Below are 23,989 nucleotides of genomic sequence, written 5' to 3'. Positions count from 1 at the left end.
TCAGGTTAGTTCTGGTTCCGCTTGTGCGCTCTACGGATCTACGCCTCAAAGCTACGCCGCTACGCCTCTGCGCTGTCCGTCGCACTTACGTTCTTCCGATTTTGCTTTGTGATTTTATGTTAATTTCACCCACTCGCAACACCCGATGGTAGGGAAGTTCTTATCAAGTCGAAACATGTGATCGAAGTCCCTGAAGTGGCTCGTGGCTCAGTGTATGATCGGTTCAAAGGGTCGCAACTCCGTGAGTGCCGTAGCAGCTTTAGTCCGTGCATCTTCGCGCATAGCCCTCAGTTTGAGTTTCAACATGACGACTTTCGAAACGTTGAAGTTCGACAACTTGGCGTTACGGCGGTTGCCGATCGACACAGAAAGTAGGAATTACGTGCGCACGGTTCGCGGAGCCTGTTTTTCGCGAGTTATGCCGACTCCCTTGAAGTCTCCGGAGATGGTGGTGGTTTCCGAAGACGCGATGCTGCTACTGGATTTGGACCGCGCGCAGTTCGAAAGGTCGGACGCAGCCGAGTACTTCTCCGGAAACAAACTTCTCCCCGGTTCCGAACCGGCAGCGCACTGTTACTGCGGCCATCAGTTCGGCTACTTCTCTGGACAGCTGGGCGATGGTGCCGCCATGTGAGTTACGTCCTTCAAGCATGCTTATACTGAATTCTTCAATCCACACGCGGTGTTTCGAAAGGCACACATGTCACAAAGTTCTGCCATAACCCCCTTTTATTCGTATATCTGTGTATTAAAAAGGCATATATCCACTATAACAACAATGTTGGATTAACCTGAGACTGGTGTAGAGATAGAAACATCAATCAAAACGTAGAAGAGACAGGAAATAGACAGGACGACGTCTCAAACTCGGCTAATTCGTTTATTTAGTTCACCTCCTTATATAGTCTTAATCTCAAGGTCAGTTCCACCAACACACAAGGACGAAGTCTATACAGTTCAAGCGCCACAGTTTCTCTCACAGAATGTAAAGCTTACAGGTCGACGCGCTAAGCTTGCAACATCCATTCTCCTTCAAACTTGAGCAATAGGATCTCTTTCCCTTTTATTCTAAACACAGTTCCCACCTTTGATTAAAAAAACACCCTCTCCACCTACTACCAAAAAACAAAACAAAAAACACGTCAAAAACCAAAAAGAAAACAAAACAAAGTGTGTCTTACATTTTTTTTTGACAATCGAAGTCAGGGTCGCACTTGAAACAACACATGTCGCACTTCAAGAAAAGAAGAAAAAGTCGTTACATTTTTAGAAAGCATCAACAAACCACTGGATGTCCATTGGACATCCGATAGATATCCGCTCAAGATATTCGGACGTCCCCAGGAGATCCGTAGCCGTCCGACGGACGTCCCCAGGATATCCGTCAGAGTGCCAAAGGTAACAAATTTGCATGTCCGTCGGACATCCGAAATGGGATCCTTCTGCAGGCCAATTTTGGATATTCGGATGGCTTGCCTGAATTCATTCTACTTTAGCCCAGATATGTTGTAAACCAGTCAAAATACTAACCTGAGCCAATTTCTACAGGGTAGAATTTCTTCGGATATCCCGTGAACATCCGATAGAGATCCGATTCAGATATATCGAACATCCGTGGGACGTCCGTATACGTCCAACGAACATCCCCAGGACATCCGACAGAGCGCCAAAGCGAACAAAATTGCACATCCGTTGGACATCTGAAACGGGATCCCTCTGCAGGCCAATTTCGGATATCCCGGGAACATCCGATAGAGATCCAATTCAGATCTACCAAACATCCGTGTACGTCCGATGAACATCCCCAGGACATCCGACAGAGCGCCCGAGCGAACAAAATTGCACGTCCGTCGGACATCCGCAATGGGGATCCCATTGCGGATGTCCGACGTACGTGCAATTTTGTTCTGCAGACCAGTTTTGGATATTCAGATGCCGCATGCCTAAATCCGTTCTATTCTTGCCTGGATATGTTGTAACCAGTCAAAGGACGACCCTGAGCCAATTTATATTGGCAATATGGTTTTATTACTACACTCGTGTCCTATCCATACAGGCGCTTTCTTCTGATACATCTCGGAGGTTGGTGTTCAATCTTTACGCATTGGGAAACCATCTTGCTTTGTGTCATCTTGCAGCTGTCTTTTCATGGCCCTAACAAAGAGCCAAAGAAGGTATCAGTGCGGGAAATTTCATAGTACATCCAGAAAGTACCTGTAATTGTGTGGCATACTGTAAGGTGACAATTGCCGGCGTGGGCAGGTCCTCTCTGCACCGTATGGCCCTAAGAAAACAAGTTGGAGACGGTATCGGTATGAGTGAAGGTAAATTTTGCAACACTTGGAAGTTACCTGTTGCTGAGTAGTGTAGTGTAAGGTGTTCGTCCCTGGCATGGCAAGGTCATTTCTGCACCAAGGTGAAGAAGAGATGAATGCACGCAACTTTCACACCAGAATCGCAACATACCTGTAGCTGAGTGGCATGGTCTAAGGTGCCACTCTCTGGTGTGCTGGGCAGCCCTTGCTACATCGCATGGACCTAAAAAATCAAGTTGAAGAAATAATGAGCGCAGACAAATTTCACAACACTTTTAAAACCTTTTAGTAGCCGAATAGCATAGTGTGAGGTACTAACATTTTTCCATAACATGGCAAAGAACAAACGCTGCAGCCCCGCAAGACAGTCAGAGCGAGTTGCATTACAATGTAGCCGTCATGCATTCCTCCCGTGGAGTGCTGTCATGTACTTTGCTCTGTCACTTTAATTGGCTCACGGGGGCCATATAGCTTTCACCCTTAGCCAAGTTATAGCGAAGCGGAGTGTACTATAAAGGTGCGTTCCCACCGGCGATGCGATCTAGTCGTGCGATAACTTTCATCGCAAAAGCGACCATTGCGGGCAAAAAGCGACGCGATTCGAGCAGTCGCGACTCGACCCGACTTTTTTGCGATGCGATCTAGTCGCGGAGCGGCTGAGCCAATCAACGACGTTCGGAGGGAGAGTTTTCGAGAAACGACTTGCCAACGAAGGCGTTGGACTCACTCATCGCGCGCGCCGGTGTGGCCATCTAATTTTTTTTGCGATGCGATCTAGTCGCATCACGCGACTGCTTACATCGCCGGTGGGAATGTGCCTTAAGAGTGGCAACTTGGGAGAGTTGGTGATGCATTACAACCAAAAAAAGTGCAAAAATTGGACGAAGGACGAGTGAGAGGAATGTAAGCGACAGGCGCCGACTTGCAACTAAATTTTTAATTAGGGAAAAACATGAAACCCTCGAACCACCAAAACATGAAACACCGCCAATCTTATCAATGTGATTACAGTATTGCTTCATAACGATGTCCTTATGAAGCAATATTGTAATCACATTAATAAAATTGGCAGTGTTTCGTGTTTTGGTGGTTCGAGGGTTTCATGTTTTTTCCTAATAAAAAATTCAGTTGTAAGTCAGCGCCTGTCGTGAACATTCCTCTCACTCGTCCTTCGTCTCATTTTTGCACTTTTTTTTGGTTGTAACAGAGTGTAGTCTTTGCCGTGGGGAGCTCATTCCTACATCTCGTTACCCTAACAAAACCTTTTGAAGGGATGAGTGCAGACAACTTTCATTAAGTAAATTTTACCATATTTGCCACACAGTTTGATCTTGAGGCGAATATTAAAGATGCCTATAAAACACTGGTTCCATACTTAAAAAATATGGCACAAAATACAAACCCTTGAACTGTAATTTTGTAGCTAATTACCAAAAAATGTTGCTTCACAGCTCTGGAAACAAATAGGCACATATAACAATGTTCAAACTTGCCTTGTACACAACTTGACTGGTAGTAAAAAAGGATAGCACATTCCATAGTAGAAATTACCAGGGGCATTTTTATGGTCCATTGGCTCTGTTAATGCCTGCTCACTGGCCTTTCCTGAAAATACAAAAAAAAAATGGGTTCAGTAAAAAGTCAAAAATAAATTTTTTATCAAAAGTGGAGTGCCACTCAAATACAAAAGCAGAGCATTAAATGTACTTGCACACCTTCTTTCCCACAAATCCACAGTAGGCCATTTCCTGCCATCTATGGAGTGCATCCAGTGTACGACGAGGCACCAAGAAAGTGATCCGTGCAAGGAAATTGAACATCTCCATGTTGAAATTACGTTCTTAAATTGCATCATACTGTAAGCCCCGTAATCGTCTGGGTGCACTTTGCAGTGAGTGGACTAGAATGTGCTCTGCAACAGGGAAGACGTGCATGCATTTTTCAGAGGTGGATATATATAGCGATGTGAATCACGAAACTGCCAAAGAAAAGTGCAGACATGATGGTGTGCCTTCATGTGTGTGGAGATAGTATATAATGAACATCAGAGTTTATGTATGGTATTAACAACATATATCTGATTAAATGAGAATCTTTAATTTTACTGTGCTAAACACTGCGCACTATGCAGCTGCTTAAAATCCACTGTAGGAATGCAAATACGGTATAGGCGCTCTTTCGCATTTTGCTTCTGCAGAATCGAGTCCAGCACCAAACTACACCCCATGAAATCACACATTGACCCACCATGATCCACTTCATTCTAAACGCGAGGCTTTCAGCGCCCCCGCCAAGCACGCGCGAGCGTGCAGTGCAAGCAAAGGTTCAGTGGAACATGCTTGTGCTAGTAGCTTCGGCTTCGTTTGCACACGAAGTGAAACAAACATTAGTAGCTTCGATAAAAGCCATTCATGTGTAAACAAAACACGCAAAAAAAAAATTACGATTGAACTTTGGAGAGCAAATCCCTTGGTCTACTTTATGATTAAATAAGCCTGAGACTGAGGAACACATATAAGGGGAAAAACACACACGGCCCCAAACATAGCTGGCGTTCTAGCCGAACTCGTTTGCACCCGAGAGACCAAGCAGCCCTCTGACACCGTACCCGGGCTGGACGGCGCGGCGTCAGGTCCACACCGACGACGCAGCAGCTTCACCGCCCTCACGTTCTCAGGCGTCAAAAACATAATTGTTCACTGTCCCTGAGAACAGCCCAACGCCTAACTTCTAAAAGGTCACTCACCTTCCGATTCCCTTGTAGCCGTGCTCGATGAAATGGAGAACAGTGGCGAGACGGAGGCTGTCAATCACCGGTCCTAAATCGAGACTCGCACTTGCTTGCTCGCACAGGCTTGAGAGCGGCTCATTCGTGTCCGCTCGCTTTTGATCTTTATATTTTAAAAGTGACAATAACACTCGCGAAAAGAGAAAGCGAGCGCGGTAGCAGGATAACAGCGGAGACAGCGGCGGCGGCGGTACCGGCGGCCCGAAAAAGGCGCCATTGGCTAGAATAATTCTGCAGTAAATACATTGAAGCTTTTTCCTGATATTTCCAGATATTACCTATTTATTTAGAGCAATTTCCTTTATAACTGAATATAAAATGTCGCTGAATTTATTTTGTTAGTAACTTTTTAATATTTAGGGTCTACGCGTTTACTTTTCATTTTTCTCATTTACTGCGGAGAAGCACGCCTCAGAAGCTAGGGAAGTGCAGCTTCCAGTTTCCTCCTACCATCGCGACGACGTTAACGACGCGGCGCGTTGCGGAAGAAAGGCAAACTAAGTACCGTGTTGGCGCGGCACTCGCAACAGATGGCGCGGTACTCGCCACACATGGCGTATCCTCCCCTCCAAACACTCGCAAAAACCGCCCGCCAAAACGGTGCCCCCCTCTCCGTCGTCGTCTTTTCTTTTTATTTTTTGTTTTTCCCGACCGAGCTGTTTTGACGTACGCTTTGTCCGAAGGCACTAAAGCTTCCCCTCCCACTTAGGGGGTGCTTTGTGCAAAAAAGTAAGACACGGATTGCGCTTTTGTAGTGGAGCACTATCGCCACTGAAGCGGCGATACTAAAAATTGGAACCACCACAAAGTCGACGTTTCAAACGTGCTACGCAGCACCGCTTGAGATTTTTGTTGTAATGCTGTAAGACTGCAGCATATTCGTTTCTCTTACCAGAAGTAAACAAAAAAAAAACACGTCACTTTCTCCCGGAATACCGCGATTCCGCCGTGTAATCGCAAACCAAAAATCTAACTATTTCCCAATCTGCAGCCGCGTATGGCGACAACGAGAACCATGGCGTGATACACAAGATTTTAAGTAATTTAAAACGAAAAAATACTTTTAATAGTCCGTATTCAGTACCCTAGCTGAAATGCGGGAGAAGTGATTGTCAGAAAAAGCGAACCAGCTGTTTAGAGCGTGGGTATCAAGAATAAATGAGTCTTACTAAACAAAATAATGATAGCTGAAATCTTTAAAAACGAAAAACAAAAAAACACTATCAAGATTTTTTTTTTTTTTTAGAATAGTAAAAAAACATTAAGTTACATCGCTAACCCCACCCGGGAGGGAAAAATATATTTGGAAAAGGATTGAAGAAACAATTGACCCATCGCAATACGTTTCTCTAATTAACAAACGAAGTAAGAGGGGGAAAACATCTTAAACAGTCGACTGAACAAATCATTAAAATCAATTTTGGAGCGATGTATGGCCCGGGGATAATAACAAACTTTTTGGTTTTTTTTCAATTACGAGTTGATGAGATCAGAAGTATTTGTAATGATAATGTGGCTAGGGTGACCAGACGTCCCGTTTTGGCCGGGACAGTCCCGTTTTTGAGATCCGCCTCTGCTGTCCCGTCTTTTTGTCCTAATAAAGAATCATGTCCCGTTTTCGAGACATAATTCTTTTCTTTTTTTTTGTCTATATAATTGCGCAGACTTTTACAACCGAGCCTTATAAGAAAAAGTCCTGCTTAGGAAACTTCAGTCGTCGGCAAAATACACCCACACCAACGAAGGACGCGAAGCAGTGTGACTGTTTCCTAGACTAGGGCTTAGCGCAATATGGTAACGTTTTGAAATGAGAGCAGTTATTTCATTAAAATTTTCCCCCAATCTCAATTTTTAGCCCCCGCCCCCCACTGGGATGTCCCGTTGTCTACCTTGAGGAATATGGTCACCCTAAATGTGGCATATGAACAATTAAGTTTCTCAAAGGTTGATCAGTAAATCATTTGAATGTAGGCAGTGAGATGCATCCGTATTTTCTTTTCAATTTCTTATATCTTGTCACAAATGCGGCTAGGATTCCGCGTGTTTTCGGAGTTTATTTCTCGTGAATTTGGAGGGTGTTTTGGGGGGTTTCATTTTCGCTGATAATTGTGGGTTTGTCAGAGTTTATTTTTGTCTAATTGCGCATATTTTAAATTCGGATTTAATTTTCCTGTGTATTTATAATAATAATAAAAAAAAATTCAAAAACAAAATAAAGTCTGGGTACCGTGACCCACTGTCCTGAAGGAACCTCAAAGGGCAAAATTAACCTATTTTTGTGAGTGGTTCTATATATTTCAAAGGAAACTGAAGAGGCATGCCCTCAGGACCAGTGACATTGTGCTTATATAAAGGTTATTTGTAAAACACCGTCTTTCTTTCTTTTTTTGTCTTTTTTTCTGTCGTTATGATTTCGAAATTTTGTGTGTTTCAGAAAAATCCTCAATGACGGAAAATGTACCGGCGATTGTTCTTCGATTTTTTTCGAGAACCCTCACGAATGACCGTCAGGCAAATAAATCCTAAAGGAAATGGAAAGGAAGGCGGAGTTTTGACGACTGTCATGTTCGATTCGCGATCAACCTCGAACCTTTAGCGACAGGTCGTCGATACTTTTTTGGGTAATCGATGTATAAAATAACCAGTCAAAATATAAACGAATGTTTATTGTAGTAGTTATCGTCAAGAATTTTGTAAACATTCCCGAACATGCCTTTGCAGCCCCAATCTTTCATTATTTTTCTCTCGAGTAGAGTTTTTGGAGTACATCGGATTCAAATTTCAAATTGATGCCATATAAAGCACGTGTCACTGTCTTCCAAGCGAAGTATAATTTATATATTGAAAAAAAAAACTATGAAAAATTACAGGTTTTCAAATTTGGTACAAGTTCAGCACGCTGTGAAGAAAAACACATCTCTCTCTCTCTCTCCCTCCCTCCCTCTCTCTCTCTCTCTCTCTCTCTCTCTCTCTCTCTCTATATATATATATATATATATATATATATATATATATATATATATATATATATATTGACTGCTTAACATTCATTTGATGTCCTTCTTCGCGAGGAGGAAATGTAGTCTCGATTGCCAAGCTTCTAAATGGTTAGAACCTTGCGCGGATAATAGTTTGTTTGAAAACCCGCATCCGATCCACACCTGCAGACTTTGTGTATACGCATCCGAACCGCATCTGCAAAATTTGGAACCGCATCCGACACGCAATCCATGCATTCATCTGACACCAAAAAACCGAGCGTAATTTAATAAAAAAAAAAAAAAAAGCGTCCGGCCGTTTGTTTTTTTTTTACACAAAGAACTCTTCGAGTCAAGGCTGGGTTGCACACTTGGGACTGGCGCTATATAGCCTTGGAACACTGGCGTTTCCGTATATTTCCTATTTATGTCGCGCATCATTCTTACTTCCTTGGCTTGAAAAGCTTTTGATCATGTTATATCTTATAAATGACCTCGTCTCGTGGAGTATACGTACATATGATCTCGCAAATATCGCGAAACCTTCTGTCTAATGAAATGCAGTTCCAGAGTCACCTCGTAATTAGCAAAAGCGTGCCAGTGTTTTCTTTGGTCGGAAGAAATAACAAGAACTCGGTCGTAAGCAAACGCAAGTGTGTAAACGGGCCTTTCGGAATACACGGTTAAAGTCATTTTATCGTAATCTGTTTTATCGAATTTATGTTACAAGCGATCATCCTTCCAACACGTGGCGTCGCTGGAAAGATGTTTGCGTGTTATGCAGATCGTGCTGGCAGATTGCGACACTCCGCCCAAAAGATGCACTCTAAAAAAAAAAAACTTTTAACTCTTTTTTTTTTTTGCTTTGTAACCCCCATTTTACGCAGACGCGTGTTTTCTCACCATACATATTAATAAAGGGCAAACTAATAATATTGTGTCATTTGATATAGGCCAAACAATAAAAAAGTGGGAAAAGAAAAACAGTCTCTCACCGCAGCGGTGCACCACTGGGAAAATATCACAATATTCAATAATGGCGAAACGTTTATTGATTTCAGTTTGAAACACGAACCCGCGACTGTGTGCTCCGAACCGCACACTTAGCGATACCTTAAAAACTCTCAAATAAATGAAAAAAAAAAAAAGCGCGCACACATTATTTTTTGTGAGGTTTTTACTTTGTTCTGGCTTGTACGTTTTATGTAGCTTTCTTTGCCCAAAAAAAAACGTTATTTTTTCTAGGGAAAACATTTTTGGCGAGATAGTAGGGAACATAGCGATCTTTTGTGAGAATCAGTTCTTTCTTGGCGCACAGAACAATTTTCCCCCATTGGCAACCTTTTTTCTTAGAGGGTAATTTGCTCCCACAAAACATTCAATGGTGTACAGGGAGTTCCCGAGGATAGAGAAACGTGTTTTTTGGCCCACATAAATAAACTACGTATGCATCGCAGAAAGCTCGAGCTCCGTGAAAATGTGAAGCTGTTGGGATAGAACGTGAAAGTTTGAGAATACGACGGTGCGCGGAATAAAATGTAATTAATACAAGCTATTTTTTTTCTATGAGCCGACGTCCACCTAAGCCTAATATCGTCAAAACAAGATATGATATTTTCAACGCTTGTGGGATTTATATCAGTAAAAAAACCATTACCAACAAGAAAGGGAATAATGTTTTCTTTCTTGTTGACAAGCTTGTTTTACTGAAAACTCAGCTTAAAGTACCATGATCCGCTGATGGGGCGGCCGCTACATCTAGCCAGAAGCGTGCTACTAGTGCAAATAATCAGTGCCGGCCCCAAGAAAGTACTTGTATTTGACCACTTTTTTTTATGTGGCACAGGCGAATCATCATCATACACCGCCGTCGAAAAGTATTGTTTCATAGCATGTTTAGGGGTCCGAGGACGTTTTGTTGCGAGCGTTTCGGTACACGGACGTTCCGGTGCACAGACACTTCAGTCCACTAACTTTTCTAGCGCGCGGAACTTTCTGGTGCACGAACTTTTAGGTGCACGCACTGAAGTTATCGGTGTATGGCCGTTTAAAGATTATGAACATCGTTCGACTGTTCCTAAAATTACATTTCTTATTTTATTACTTAGATTTACATTTTATCTACCCCTTTTGTGGCCTTGAAAATGCAATCGTGCTAATTAAATATTTTTCTAAATTAAAATGATTTGATTGAACCTTAAAATTGCCGCCTCTCGGAATTCAGACGTAATAATTTAAAAACGAAAATTTTTTGTACAAGTTCTGGCTAGAGCGAGCTCAGAAATGAGCTCTTTGAAAGAGGTAGGCCTGTTGCACATTTGTTTAAATTCGCGCTTTGCAGTGTATAAATTGCACCGTTTTACTAATGAGAACGAAATTAATAGAATCTTAGGCGACAAAACGAAAAATAGTAAAAATGTTTTAGGGCGTGCTCAATAAAGCGCGAAACACATGTACGACGAAACCTTCCGATCCGAGTCCGACAAATATAATTTGGAAGACAATGACACGTATTATCTGGTTTAAATTTTAATGTGAATCCTTAAAAACTCTACTCAAAGCAAATCAGTTGTTAATTGTCCGCAGAGTCAGGTTTGATCCAGAAAAGTCGATCCCGGCGCGCTCCAAAACGACCAGTGGAATTCGCCATAAATCCGGTCCTTGAAGAGTGCCCAGGGCACTTTTCGACGACCGGCATTATTTGTTTTTACGTAAACAATACGTTTTCGGTATATCGACAACACTGCACCCGACTAAAGATGGCCGCTCTTTGTGGGAAGCATTTCCCGAGGGGAAGCTTGTTCCCGAAACGGGCCGCTGTCGCCTCCCCGCCTGCCCCCCCCCCCCCCCCCCCCCCCCCCCCTCCCTCCCCACCCTCCTCTCTTCGCGATCTTGTCTTTCCAGTCTTTCCCGGTTGGCGCAGCAGCGCAGCTATTTATAGTACACCATAGCGCAGCTTTCGTTTCTCACCCGCGCATGTTGCTCGCTGCACGAGGCCCGCGGCCCACTTGTCGCTGTACGGGCGGTCGCGGTCTCCGAGTGGTAGTAACGTCCCTGGATGTTTTTTCACAAGCGAAAAAAAACATCGAGGGACTTTAAGTAGCAGCGGTGTTCTGGCTATCGAGTTTGCTGCCGCCCGCCCGCCCCCCCCCCCCCCCCCCCCCCCCCCCTTCCCCTGACAGCTCACTTTTACTACACAAGACAGTGTATAACTTAGTAGCAGTTAATTCGAGCGCGTTGTTATAATGAATACTTAAAAACGAAAGAATAAAAACATAAAGGACGTACACGTGTGGTCGTCCTCATGTAATCGTTCTTTCCTTTTTAAGCTCAGTAGGTTTGAATAATGTTCAGTGAACGCTGGAAAAGTCAGTGAGGGAACATCTTAGCGATGAGACGCGAACTTCACTGACAAGTGCCACATTAAGAAGTTCTCGTAGATGGTTTCCGCTGGCCCGCAACGTTCTCCGCTCCGCAACCCGCTACGAGATCTGGGACTCTAGGCAAGGCTAGCGCCGCGGATGTGCAGGAGAGGCGTCTTCGTTCCGGAGAGCGTAAAGGAATGAGAAAACGGTCTACGAAAACTCCTCTTTCCCCAAACTCAGCTGTCTGTTAACCCCTACATTTCTTCTCTGTTTTTTTTTTTTTTTTTTCGTTTTAGGGTAGGGCTGCAGATGGAAAACTGTCGTTTTCTATTTACTTTGTTAGTTTGTTTTTCGCGAGCGGTGACCAGGCCACGATCACTTCGATCCCTCAAAGGGACCGAGAAGCCGCGCCAGGACTTCGCTTTTAGTTTGTATCTTCTGTGCTTTCTAGCAGCCCTGTTATCGTTTCCCCTCGGCACGTGTAACATGATCCTTCTCCCTCCTGCTCACACTGCATCGACTCACAGAGGGTTCTCATCCAAGTGGAGAGAACCCTAGGAGCGTCAATGGCCTGTGGTCTGACTGTCCCTCAAGTCTCAACAGGACCGCGCGGACGCTACGAGCCATCGGAGCCATTCCAAAGGAAAGACCGCGTGACCTTCCGGTCCGGCGCAACGAGGGCGGCGACGTGTTTTGTCCTTTTGTCGCGTCATACTTTCTCAGCGTTGCATTGGCTCCGATGGTTCGTACAGTCCGCTTAAAGGGACAATGAAGACGATTTTATTTAATTTTTTTTAAATGGTGTTTTAATGCTTCTTGGGAACATAGCATGCCGCCCAATTGTTTGTAGACATTTATGACGCGTATTTATGTGCCGACGAAAGAAGTAAAGAAACCGAAACTGAACCATCTCCAGTCTCGTTTCTGGGCCTCCGAAAACGGAGGTGACGTAGGGAGTGACGTCAAGTGTGAATAGTCGGTATCGGTAGTATTTAGGAGATCGAGACTCTGGTTACCGCGGTTATGGCGGTTATGGTGGCTAGACCGCGGTGGCTTATAGCAGCGCGGTGGCGCGGTCGTTGCGCCGACTCTGTCCACATGGACGAATGCCGCTCTCGCGAGCGAGTTCGAACTTCCGTTGAGTGACCGAACACCAACGGAACAGGAGTACGTGTGTGGCGGCCTCTGCCATTACCCGACGGAGACCACCCAGCCGGCAACGAGCGGCCCGCATGCCGAAGGACGGACGCGGGGGAGATGCCGAAGGGAAATCGGCAGCGATCCCACCGTTCCGGGATCCGGTTCCTCCGCGGACTTCCTCTTTTCGTCGTCAAAGAACACGAACAGCAACCCACACGTGAAAACTAGCGTCGCCCGAACGAATACTGGTCTTCAGTCGACCGTTAGAACAGCCATCTACAGCTACCATTTTGCAAAATCTTTCGAGTACCGTGTTCTTTTTTTTTTAATTTTATTTGTTTGCCCATAGTTGCTCGTTGCCGGTTTCGCGTCCAGCGTAGCAAAGAAAAAAAAACAATGATGCTGCTTTATTTACGGTTTAGTAATCATTTCCGATCCGATTTATACTTTTGATGGTTATTCAAGCGGAAATTAGAACAGTATTTCTAAAAATCGCGAACCAAAACGTGACCGAGGGCACGTTTCTCGTTTCGACCAATCGCTGACGCGTCTCTTGTGACGTCGCGCTCCTTGGCCCCGCATCGGTCACGTGAGCTCCGCTTCTCCTAGCTTCTCCCGCAACTCTTGGGGCGTCGCCCCAGTCGATCCCGGTACGATTGTTACCGCGACTGTTTAATTGATTTGCGCGGCACACAAGCGCCGGTTTTGGCTGAAATTTGGGCAACGTGGTCTGAGACGTGCCTGGAACCCAGTTCAATCGCCAAAAAGATCTCCGAAATTGCCTTCATTGTCCCTTTAAGCCCAACCTAGAGCCTGGTTCAGACAGTTGCGTTTGACGAAATTAATCCCTGGAGAAGGGGAACTAGGGGGACAAAGGACAAACATAAATCTCCAAACAACAGCTAGGTGACTGGTGAGCGACCGAAAAAATCTGCCTGGTCCGGGTATCGAACCCGGGACCTCTGGACATAAAGCTAGGTGACTGGTGAGCGACCGAAAAAATCTGCCTGGTCCGGGTATCGAACCCGGGACCTCTGGAGAGGTCCCGGGTTCGATACCCGGACCAGGCAGATTTTTTCGGTCGCTCACCAGTCACCTAGCTGTTGTTTGGAGATTTATGTTTGTCCTTTGTCCCCCTAGTTCCCCTTCTCCAGGGATTAATTTCGTCATTCTTGTCCAGCTCGCTTGCACCTTTGCATTTAATTGCATTATAATAATGCGTTTGACTGCGTCTGACAGCGTTGCGACAGCGAGAAACCAGGACATCCCTGCTGCTGATATCGCGTGCCAAGATGATTCCTTGAATTGGATTCCACGCTTCATACGAAGCACAGGTGTGCCGGTGACTCGCTTTCGGTTCTCGACGCAACGCAGTCAAACGCACTCAAACGCAAGTGTCTGAACCGGCCTTAAGATCGCGGGGAAAGGACGGCCACAGATCAACACGTTCAAGAGAATGCATTTTTAGGAAGAGAGGAAAAGCTGAGTGAGACGTGAGACCGAAGTAAAACAAAACCAAGGAAACATCTTTGGATATGTTTTATTTTTTGAAGGATTCTTTGACACGCGCCGTCAAGAAGGGCCCCGGGTCGCAGAAAACGAATCTTTCTCTCTCCGAGAGAGGGGCTGAAAAAATTAGAAGTGGGTGATTTTAACTGCTCCAATAACCAACGGGAAGACCGTGGCAAAACGGTAGGCTCGTAAATATCAACTGAATGGCGCACAATGACGTTCATTTTATATAAAATTGGAAGCAGAATACTGGAACTCCTAAATACCTCTAATAAGGCGTTGCTGTCAAAAATGCTGGGAGGTTTAACTATGAAACACGGTATTCAAGAATATTTCCCCTGAAATGTGGGTGAACCGAAAACGCCCGTACAAAGAAAAGTCTGTGTACCGAAAAGGCCAAAACCAAGATGTCCGTGCATCAAAAAGTACACACCGAAAGGCTTGAACCAATCCGAACGAGACCTATCTGGGAGAATAGTCCAACGATGCGTAGTCCTGTGTGCCTCACTTCGACACGCTGATTGGTTCACTTGAGCCGTAACCTTCGCGGCTGGTTCAGAGCAGGGTATCGAATCGGAACCGAACTGTCATTTTAGCCGAACCGAAACTGAACAGAACCGAAATCGTCGCCGCCATCTTGGATCTGAACCGGAACAAAATATAACGATAACCAAATCAAAACGGTTCACTTTTTTTTTTCCTTTCCTTTTTTGTTAGTATCACGAAATGAATATTCGAGAATAAAAACTGGCAGCTGTAATTCTATATATTGACCAAATCGTCATATACAAAATTGCAATGAGTTTGGAATCGCGGGTTCTCGTGGAGCTTTTGTATTGGCGCGAGTCACGTTCCCAGAGTCTACCAAATCCCATTCAGTCCACTTACCGAAAGTGAATCCCGCAGAATCCAGTTCCGATTGGCTGGTTTAGCCCGTGGAGGAAGCTATCAGTCGACCATTTTGAGGATCGGCCCAAAAACAACAGAAAATGTATGTAAAACGTTTCCGCGTTTCCACGGGCACGGCGGGTACGCGCAGGTGGAGGTTCTGGGCATCAAAAGATGCGTTTTTTTTTTGTTTTTTTTTTTTTTTTAGTAACGGATTTGGCTTGGCTGAGAAGATCGTCGGCTCGTTTTCTCGCTCCGGTTGCGCTGTTGCTGATAGCGAGTTCGTTTCACACGCACTGGCACCGTTCGAGTTCTCTCCCAGAATGCATCGCACTCACCAAGTGTTGCACGGAAAACTGGACTCAAACGAACTCGCCAAATGCACCGAGTGCAGAAGACTGATGCTGCCGCCATCTATGTTGTAGAAAAGGTACCGACTTCAAACCGAAACTAGTGTCTTTCTGTTCGGAGTGATACGTGGGAATGCGAGAGTGCAGTCGCTACCAACGTTTATCTACAAACGTTGGTCGCTGCAAGCAGCTCGGCTGTCTACAAAGCAGCTGGTTGCGATCTTTCAATTCTTATAACCGTTTACACTGAAGAAAACTGATGATGCTGTCCGAGCAGAAGCTTGATCCGTTTGAGCATGGTATTATGCTTGAACCACTGAAAGGGTACCGCTTAAAACTAGCCTATTGGAATATCCGGCAAAACTGGGACTTTCGATTTGGATCGTCATTATAGGTGGATAAGATATTTGCCTTGGTGAGGGCGTCGAGAACGAGAGCTTTCTCGAACAAAATACGACCGGGTAAGTTAGCTGACGTAGGTAAACGTGAAACATGATGATTTTGCCCAAGCCTCGGGTAAAGTCACTATGTTTAGCTTTCTCTGATGCTTATTGGGCAGTCAGAGGTTTCTGCAGGGGGAGTTTTGTCGACAAATGTTAAATTTTTCACCCGCGAGCGGATGGTGATAGATATCTCGGGGGCCGCTCTTACGTTTGTTCTGAGCATTCCTTTACACACTCGTATATTTCAGCGTTTGTACGGCAACAGAGCGATTTAAAACCTGCAAATAAATCACGGGTTGTCAATTGCTCCCTTCGGGAAATAGCAGACGCTCACAATTCAAGCTCGCGTTTGATTTGGTTGCCCGCGGGACGCGATTTCGATCAGAAAATCTGCTTTTTTTTCGTTCGGTTCCGCGACACATCGTAGCAGACGAACCCTCGTCGTCTGCTCCCGCTCCTCGCCGGCCCCGCCGGAGCGAGGCATGACGGGATTGCATTTTGGCGCACTCCCGATTTTCTCGGTGCAGCGAGTGCATGCACGCGTGGGGTGTCAGCGCTGAAACGAACTCCGAGAGTGCAACCACTCGTGGAGTGCCGGCCGAAACGAACCCGTTCCACGCTGCGAGTGGGCACGCGTGGGCACGAGTGCCGTGAAACGAACTCGCTATGAGTTTGGTAAGCCACTCAACTCCGATGTGTTTCGAGGCAAGAGAGAAAGACGAGATTACGGGGAGCAAGTCACGCACCGCTCGGAACGAAGGAAATAACTTCAATAAAAACAAAACAGTGTCGCCACAGTCCAGTAAAGTGGTTGGAAGAGCTCGCACGAGAACGAATGCTACAAAATGACTGCACGCGCTTCGCTTCGACCGCACAGGGCCGCGCCATATTTGATATGGGTTGGAGCGCGACCGGCGCGACTGCTCCGCCGCGGCTCGGTTTTGAAACAAAGCTTCGGTACTCTGGGAACATTCACTTACTCTAGGCACAATGATTAATCATGTGTCACGTGGTCACTTGACGTGCATGGTGTCAAGTAGGTTGCCTAGAACGCCTAGAACGTGTCTTCGAGTGGCTTGCGCGACCAAAAATGTGGTCCCTCAATTTCCGGCTTATGACGTCATAGAATTGTCACGCTGTTGCCGGTCCCGATTTTTTTTCATTTGTATTACCTTAAGGGCCTCTTGAGGGAGGCATCACATAAGGACAAGACAACAAAACACCACAAAAAATTTAAGAGAGGCTTTGGAAACATCATTACATAAACATTATTCAAACATTTTAGAAATCAGCCGCGAAAAACATTTATGGTCACTGGTAGTTGCGAAGCTTGTGGGCAAGCTATTCCAATCTGATTTGCACAATGGAAGAGGTGAGTATTTGAATGTGTTTGTTTTCGAAAAAAATGGGTTCAGCTTTACAGGGGTGGTCAAGACGAGAGGAAATATGATGGGCAGGGGAGATAAAGGTTTGGGGAGACCACGGGTTCTAGTACAATCTCTGCATGAAAGAGAGCCGATCTATTTTGCTAGGAGTGTCAAGAGTTTGTAGGGATACGGGTCGATACAGGCCTTCTCGGCGTCTTCTGTAAAGGTACTGGCTTTATTATTGGTAATCTGTGTAGGAAAGGCCCCAATAGCAAGAAGCTTGAGAATGCTGAAAATAACCCGAGACTGGTAAAAGATGGGAAACTTCGTGGAACTTGATGTCTTTCTTCCTGGGTCCTTTTTTCTTCCACGACGTTTCCCATCTTTTACCACAGTCTCGGGTAATTTTAATGTGTTTTATGTATTGGTTTATATTACAAACCTTGTGACACGTGATGGATAGGACAACTTTAATTTCTCCTGTCAGATGTGCTAAACAATCGCTGCTATACGATTTCGCGGTGGGCTCACATTTGAAGATATTCCAAATTGTTCTGAGCAATCCCACATAAACAACTTTTTAAGCTTTATGAAACAGCGGTGAGTGTGCAGGCGAGCTGGTGGATGTTGATCATGTTGAAAATCACCCGAGGGTGACCGACCCTGCAACATAAATGCAGGGTCGATCCCCTTGAAGATACACATCATAAGTATCTGAAAAATGCTCGGCAAATCTTTTCAGGCGTTTTTCTTTTCTCAGTAGGCCCAAAGTGATTTGGGAGAGCCTTTCAAACACATGAAAATTTGGTAATGCCTCTTTTATGTCATGAAAAGCAATTTTTTTGTGTGTGTTTGTTTTGGGCTGAACAAAAACAAAGCACACAAGGATGCGCGACGGAACTATGACGATTACGCACGCAGACCGTCGGAAAGTGACCAGTTAAGTAGCTGCAATGTCGAGTAGAGCGTTAATACTGTTTTGCTCTAAGAACTATTATAAGTTTTCTCTTCAGCCAATATTTGCTCGAACTAACTTTTTTGAAGTTTTCATTTTTTCCACGCACTACATCTAATATACCTTTATCTCAATTACCGTAGCATCATACAGAATGCTGAGAACGTAGGTACACGCGCTCGCATTCCCTAGACAAAGTAATCGAAGTAAATTACCAAAATTAAGCGTTTTTGGAACGCCTGTGCGAAGTGCCGTTTGTTTAAGATTTTTGCTTTTGGACAGGTTTGTATTTTTGTTCCCCGGAGCTGCACCGGGTCCGGAACTGGACCGAAAGTCGTGAGCCCGAACCCGAACCGAACCGATAAAATTTTGGTTCGACACTCTGCTTCAGACAGTTGCGTTTGCGCGTCCGACCGCGTAGTGAGATGAGATCCGCGCAACGCTTCGTAAGGAAACGCAAGGAGCCGTCTGGTGCAGTTGAAAACGCATATGCCTGAACCAGCCTCATGGTAAAACGGAGGGATCGGTCGCAAAAAGAGGCTCAAAGTTCTCCATTGTGTCGACAACAAACTCAAAAACGTCGGGAGCAAAAAAAAAAAAAAAAAAAAAGACAGCAACCAGAGAGAGAGAGAGAGAGAGAGAGAGAAAGGAAAGACGGCTTGGACGGCTCCCCCCGCTCCCCTTCACAAAGACGAAAAAAAAAACAAAAAAAAAACGCAATACGTTTTGTTTTTTTTTAGGCGAGGGCGATTTTACGCTCGCGTAACGGGGCTATCGAGTTTTTTTTTTTTTTTTTTTTTTTGCGAGCGTTTATTTTGGTGGTGCTGCCTGTGGAGAGCGTCGCATACTTTTTCGCCTTTACGCGAAGTACGGTTCGTCTTCCTGCCACCATGGGTCGGGCTGATAGTTTCGCTTCACCGTGTGCACGTGGTGTGCGCATCTCGAGAAACTCTGGGCTGCAGCAGCGTGCACACTTGCTCCACTTGCTCCTTGTTTACGACGTCAGCGATCGACAAGTGTGGTGCGGTTCTCGACACGTGAGCTCATATTAAAATTGATATTTTATAAAGTTCTAGTGTATACAGGTATGTCTGTGAAATTTTATATTGTGGACCGTAAACACTTCTAATAGACATGCCAAACGTTTTGGAAGCCGATGCATGACGGGTTTTTGTGTATCGGCAAAACGACGCACGCAGAAGCCGATGCGCGACAACCTGTCGTGCGTAAAAGAACATAATTTGAAATATTTGCGAGTATTTACGTTTTGGCTATGCTGTGACCTTATAAACGCCTCTTGAGACTCTCTATTTGGGCGCACTGACGGAAATGTTAAATTTGAACCTTTATGAGCTGTAGAATCGATGCTTGAACCTAAGCACGTCGTGTTGGAGAACACAGTAGTTGGATTTTGTCCAGTACTAGAGCCTTAGGGCTGTGGAAAGGACTGTTCATAGGCTGACTGCATATATGAAACGCTTTTGCGGGGCAACTTTAATCAAAAGAATTATGGAACCTTTTCAGTGGTGCTGTCTATACTTTTGTTAAATTGACTAATCTGACAGTTTTGCGGGGTAACCTAATCAAAAGGATCGTAGAACCTTTTCAGTGGTGCTACTTACACTCTCAATTTGTTAAGTTGACTAATCTGACAGTGTTCCCGATTGTAGATCACTAGGCCGGCCTTAGCAAACAGTTCAAAACGTGATCAGCATAACGTTGGTAAATACTCGTGGTTCTGTTTTCTTGTTTTCATGTCTTGCAGCCTACCAAAGAACATTTCAAGAAAGATCTAGCTGGCTCTGCTGGCACAAGATCTATCAACACAGAGGACAGTTTAGATTAAGATTTTAGGTGGTGTAATTCGGTACATCAGTATCCCCAAGCACCTACCTTGGAGTAATGTTTTTACATTACGTTTTCAAGCCTTTTTCAGCAACAACATTTAGACCTTATTCTTTGTGCACAGGTTATTAGGACCTGCTTATACAAGTTTACTAATGTAAATGGTTGACCCATACGCACATTCTGATGCAACTGTTTGCATGGCTTTACACAAACGGACACCTATTTGTAAACAGGTTCCACATTTACGCAAATCCTGTACAAACATTATATGGGTAGGGCATCGTTTACAAAAAAACTACAGCCGGGTTAGCATGGGCTTGCGACTGCGGCGAGCCAGAACATGCTCATGTGAAGTGCCTTTTTTATAGAAAGATTTATATAGATATTTCAATAAAAATGCAAAAATCTCTAATATAAGAGTTTTTTTTGTCTCTTTAGCAAAAGCGCTCTGTGAAAGTGCCATAGATGTGCACTTATTTTGGGAAGTTGAATGTTGAACGAGCTATCGCGCAACTGATGCAGCTTCTGGTGCTGTATAATCAATCACTGACAGCACAGTTTCTTTCTTTTTTTTTTTTTTTGCATTCCTAAGTGTGATATAGGTATGGTTGACAAGTAAGATAGAAAACTTATTATGAAGAGAATAAAATAAAATTGGGGTGGGCTTACCTAAAATGTGTGGCAGCGACATTTTTCATTCAAACGATTTGTATTGGTTTATTATAAAGCAAAGTATCTGATTTCTAAAAATTGCACTCCCGCAAATGCAGTTATATCCTCAATCCAGCTTCTCTCTTTCGTAGGACATGCTGTCAAGTAGTTGCAAGCTGAACGTCATTTGAATGAATGACAGTACCGCGAAGACATCTGAATAATCAATTGGGTAGCGACTTTAAAACAACTTCCGCGCTTTGATAGAAACTGCTCATTCAAACGTTTTGACTAGTTCCAGCGATGAGTGAACATACCTTGAATAAACTCCTTTCACAATCTTTCGAAGAATGTTCCTTGCTTCACTACAATATTTTTGTAAACAAATAATTTTAATCTGAAAAAAATACCCGCTTGTGGGTAATATTCCCTCGCAGGCAAGCAGAGAGTGGTTTGTTTACGCACGAAAGTACCCAACTGCCTTGGCTTTTATTTTCTTACCTTTGTTGGAACCGCTTCGGTATTGCAAATTACAAAAGCAACGAGTAACTGGAGCAGTACTTTTTATAAACTATATTTTGAGTACAGTCTTTAAACAAATTAATATTCCCTAAATGCCCATAAAGTTATAATTCTAAAACGTCTTGTAAAATATATCCTTTCAGAAATACAGAACCATGCATGGTTCAGACGTCTCTAGATAAAAGTGATTTGTTAAAGTTTGTCCCCAAGCAATTGGGGCCATATATAACCCGCCATTTATGTATGTTTTTGGCACATCTGTTGGAACTCTGATGTGGACATCGCTAGGAGATCCAGTACATTTCCCATTTGGATGTACAGAAATGGATGTCCACTGTACACCTGTGAATGGAAGTTCTGCGGATATCCGCTGAAAGTCTTATGAGGACATCCCTAGGACATCCAGTACATCTATGATTTGGATGTACAGAAATGGATGTCCTGTGGACCTCCACGGATGGAAGTTCTGTGGATATCCGTTGAAAGTCTTATGTGGACATTCCTAGGACATCCGGTACATCTCTGATCTGGATGTACAGAAATGGATGTCCTGTGGACCTCCACGGGTGGAAGTTCTGCGGATATCCATTGAAAGTCTGATGTGGACATCCCTAGGACATCCGGTACATCTCTGATTTGGATGTACAGAAATGGATGTCCAGTGGACCTCCACGGATGGAAAATCTGCGGATATCCGTTGAAAGTCTGATGTGGACATACCTAGGACATCCGGTACATCTCCGATTTGGATGTACAGAAATGGACGTCCTGCGTACGTCTATAAATGGAAGTTTGGCGGATATCCGTTGAAAATCTGATTTGGACATCCCTAGGACATCCAGCACATCTCCGATTTGGATATATAGAAACGGATGTCCGGTGTACGTTCTACGGACGTCCGCTTCAGGCACAGGATATTCGCACCTTCCACGGACGTCCGACGGATATCCGTGGTTTGTTGGGATCGCTTCCGAACTGTCGCGAAGCCCGACTTACACAGTTGCTTAAAGATGTTATCCACACAGTCTCCTTTACTACTCATTTGCATTGTTCCTCTCCTTGTGTAGGATTTCAGTCTCCGACCAGAGCGCCATGCAGTTGTTATAATTCATGAATGTGTTTTGCGATTTTCGAGTTCTGTGCATTGTTCTTCACATTTCTTTTATGTTTGTTTAATCTTTCATTGATGCAGCGTGACGTGTGTCCTGCATACTTAAACCCACACTCCAATGGTATTTCATGCACAACACCATTCTCGCTTTGACTTATATACCGATTTTTCCTGATGGGCCTTTGTACTCACTCACACAGCTGTTTGAAATGGCGTCAATTTACTTAACTTAAAATCTGAACTAAAGACCGTGTCCACTCCAAACTGCCTCGCACATGCCTTCAGGTTGTGAGAAATCTCATGAAAATATGGGATTACTGCAAAGCGGTTCCTTAATTTCTGTTCTGTTTCTCTCCTGCTTTTGATAAACAATTCTAATTGCCGTTTGATAAAACTTTTCCACTTCCTTTCTACCGAATATTTACTGATATGATGGACACAAAAACTTTCTAACGCATTCCTGACCAATGACTTTACAATCCCAGCCTTTACGGTCTTCGAATGACAACTCATTCTTGGCAAAACCGGTTTCGAATTTTTTTTTCTCCTTATTCCCAACATAACTTTTGGTTCATGTGAATACGTAAATCTAAAAACTGCAGAACATTTTCCTCCGGCGTTTCCACTATAAGCTTTAATTCTGGAGCCGTTGACCTTATCACATCTTCTATGCTTTCTGGTAGACCTTCCGTAAACGTACATACTAGGATGTCATCTACATATCTTTTTACCATTGCCATACTTGGGGACAATCCCTGTAGATTATCAGGCACTGCACGATCCAAAGAGTCCTGTCTATTTTCTGTCTCTTCTACGTTTTGATACCCCAGTCTCAAGTTAATCGAACCTGGTTATTATTCACCAGCCTCGCCTGCACCCTTACGATATTTCCTGTGATCCACTATAATGTATGTTTCAGAGATTTAATATGTAAAATCTGGTATGTTTGGTTCTGCACTGGGAATCAGTTTTGAACTTGTGACATGCCCGGGCACACATATCTCAGTGCACAGAGCAAATTTGCACACTGCTTGTGAGAGTTTAGAATCATATACCCGTAATATCCCGAGTCATCGCCCATCCCCGAGCCATCGCCCACCCCGTTTTTTGGGTCAATATCGATTTCCGAAAAAACACCGAGTCATCGCCCACCCCATCAAATACCCCAGCGCGGACTCTGCGATCCGCGAACCCTCATCCTACCCGAATGACGCGGTCGCGGACCTTACAGTTGGAGGACGTCCGTGACAAAGTAAAACGAAGGAGGGAAAGACACTTCTTTTTGTTTACGCATTTCCTCCGTGAGCGACCCCAAAGTGGTCGTGTATCCGTGCGAAAAGAAAACGATGGAGATAACAAAATAAGAGTTTGTTAAGGTAACCGCGGAGTGTTAGGTCAAAGTCTGTCTCCGCCGAAGTAAGGTCACCGCGAACCCGCTCCTTCTTCCCGCCCGTCGCGACCGCGGTTGTGCAATAGTTTAGGCAAAGCCAAAGCGTAAATAAAGCTTTGCTGGAACGTCCTACACAGACGTTTGCAGTGTCCCAACCGTGCATTGATAGCCCGCCGTGCACGGACGCACGTATGTACGCGCCAAACAAGTTGCGCAAGAGCTTGCAATTGACCAGGCGCCCGACTTGGCCCGACGCCAAAGTATTTGCCAACGCGACCGCCGGCTTTCCCAGCATTGCTCTTGGTCGCTTCTTTGGTCCGCTCGCTCGCTCGTTGCGCCTGGTCGGTTTTTCTATTTTCTTGTAGA

The 23,989-nt window shown here is 44.5% G+C and overlaps 1 protein-coding gene and 1 long non-coding RNA gene across 7 annotated transcripts in view; one reads left to right on the top strand and one right to left on the bottom strand.

The window, feature by feature from the left end:
* The first annotated feature begins 23 nt into the window (after nucleotides 1-23).
* LOC8053966 (protein adenylyltransferase SelO, mitochondrial) overlaps nucleotides 24-23,989 on the top strand; it is a 74,380-nt gene continuing 50,414 nt past the window's right edge. For 4 of the 6 annotated variants that reach the window (XM_029973903.4, XM_029973898.4, XM_042289668.1 and 1 more), the window contains exon 1: nucleotides 24-630. In XM_029973903.4, coding sequence (XP_029829763.3) covers nucleotides 215-630 — 416 coding nt within the window. In that variant the 5' untranslated portion in view covers nucleotides 24-214. The remainder of the gene's footprint in view (nucleotides 631-23,989) is intronic. The other 2 variants (XR_006077605.1, XM_040501527.2) reach the window with 1 other exon arrangement.
* On the bottom strand, nucleotides 1,841-2,683 carry LOC121835462. The gene is made up of 4 exons (XR_006077606.1): nucleotides 2,467-2,683; nucleotides 2,352-2,406; nucleotides 2,215-2,284; nucleotides 1,841-2,154 (listed from the first exon to the last, which is right to left on the bottom strand). It is a non-coding gene; the product is annotated as an uncharacterized LOC121835462 (long non-coding RNA).

The sequence above is a fragment of the Ixodes scapularis genome, unplaced genomic scaffold (assembly GCF_016920785.2).
Source record: "Ixodes scapularis isolate PalLabHiFi unplaced genomic scaffold, ASM1692078v2 PGA_scaffold0__279_contigs__length_252992795, whole genome shotgun sequence".
Classification (NCBI taxonomy): domain Eukaryota; kingdom Metazoa; phylum Arthropoda; class Arachnida; order Ixodida; family Ixodidae; genus Ixodes; species Ixodes scapularis.
Note: the sequence above shows the minus strand (reverse complement) of the source record. Positions and strands in the feature narration are given on the sequence as shown.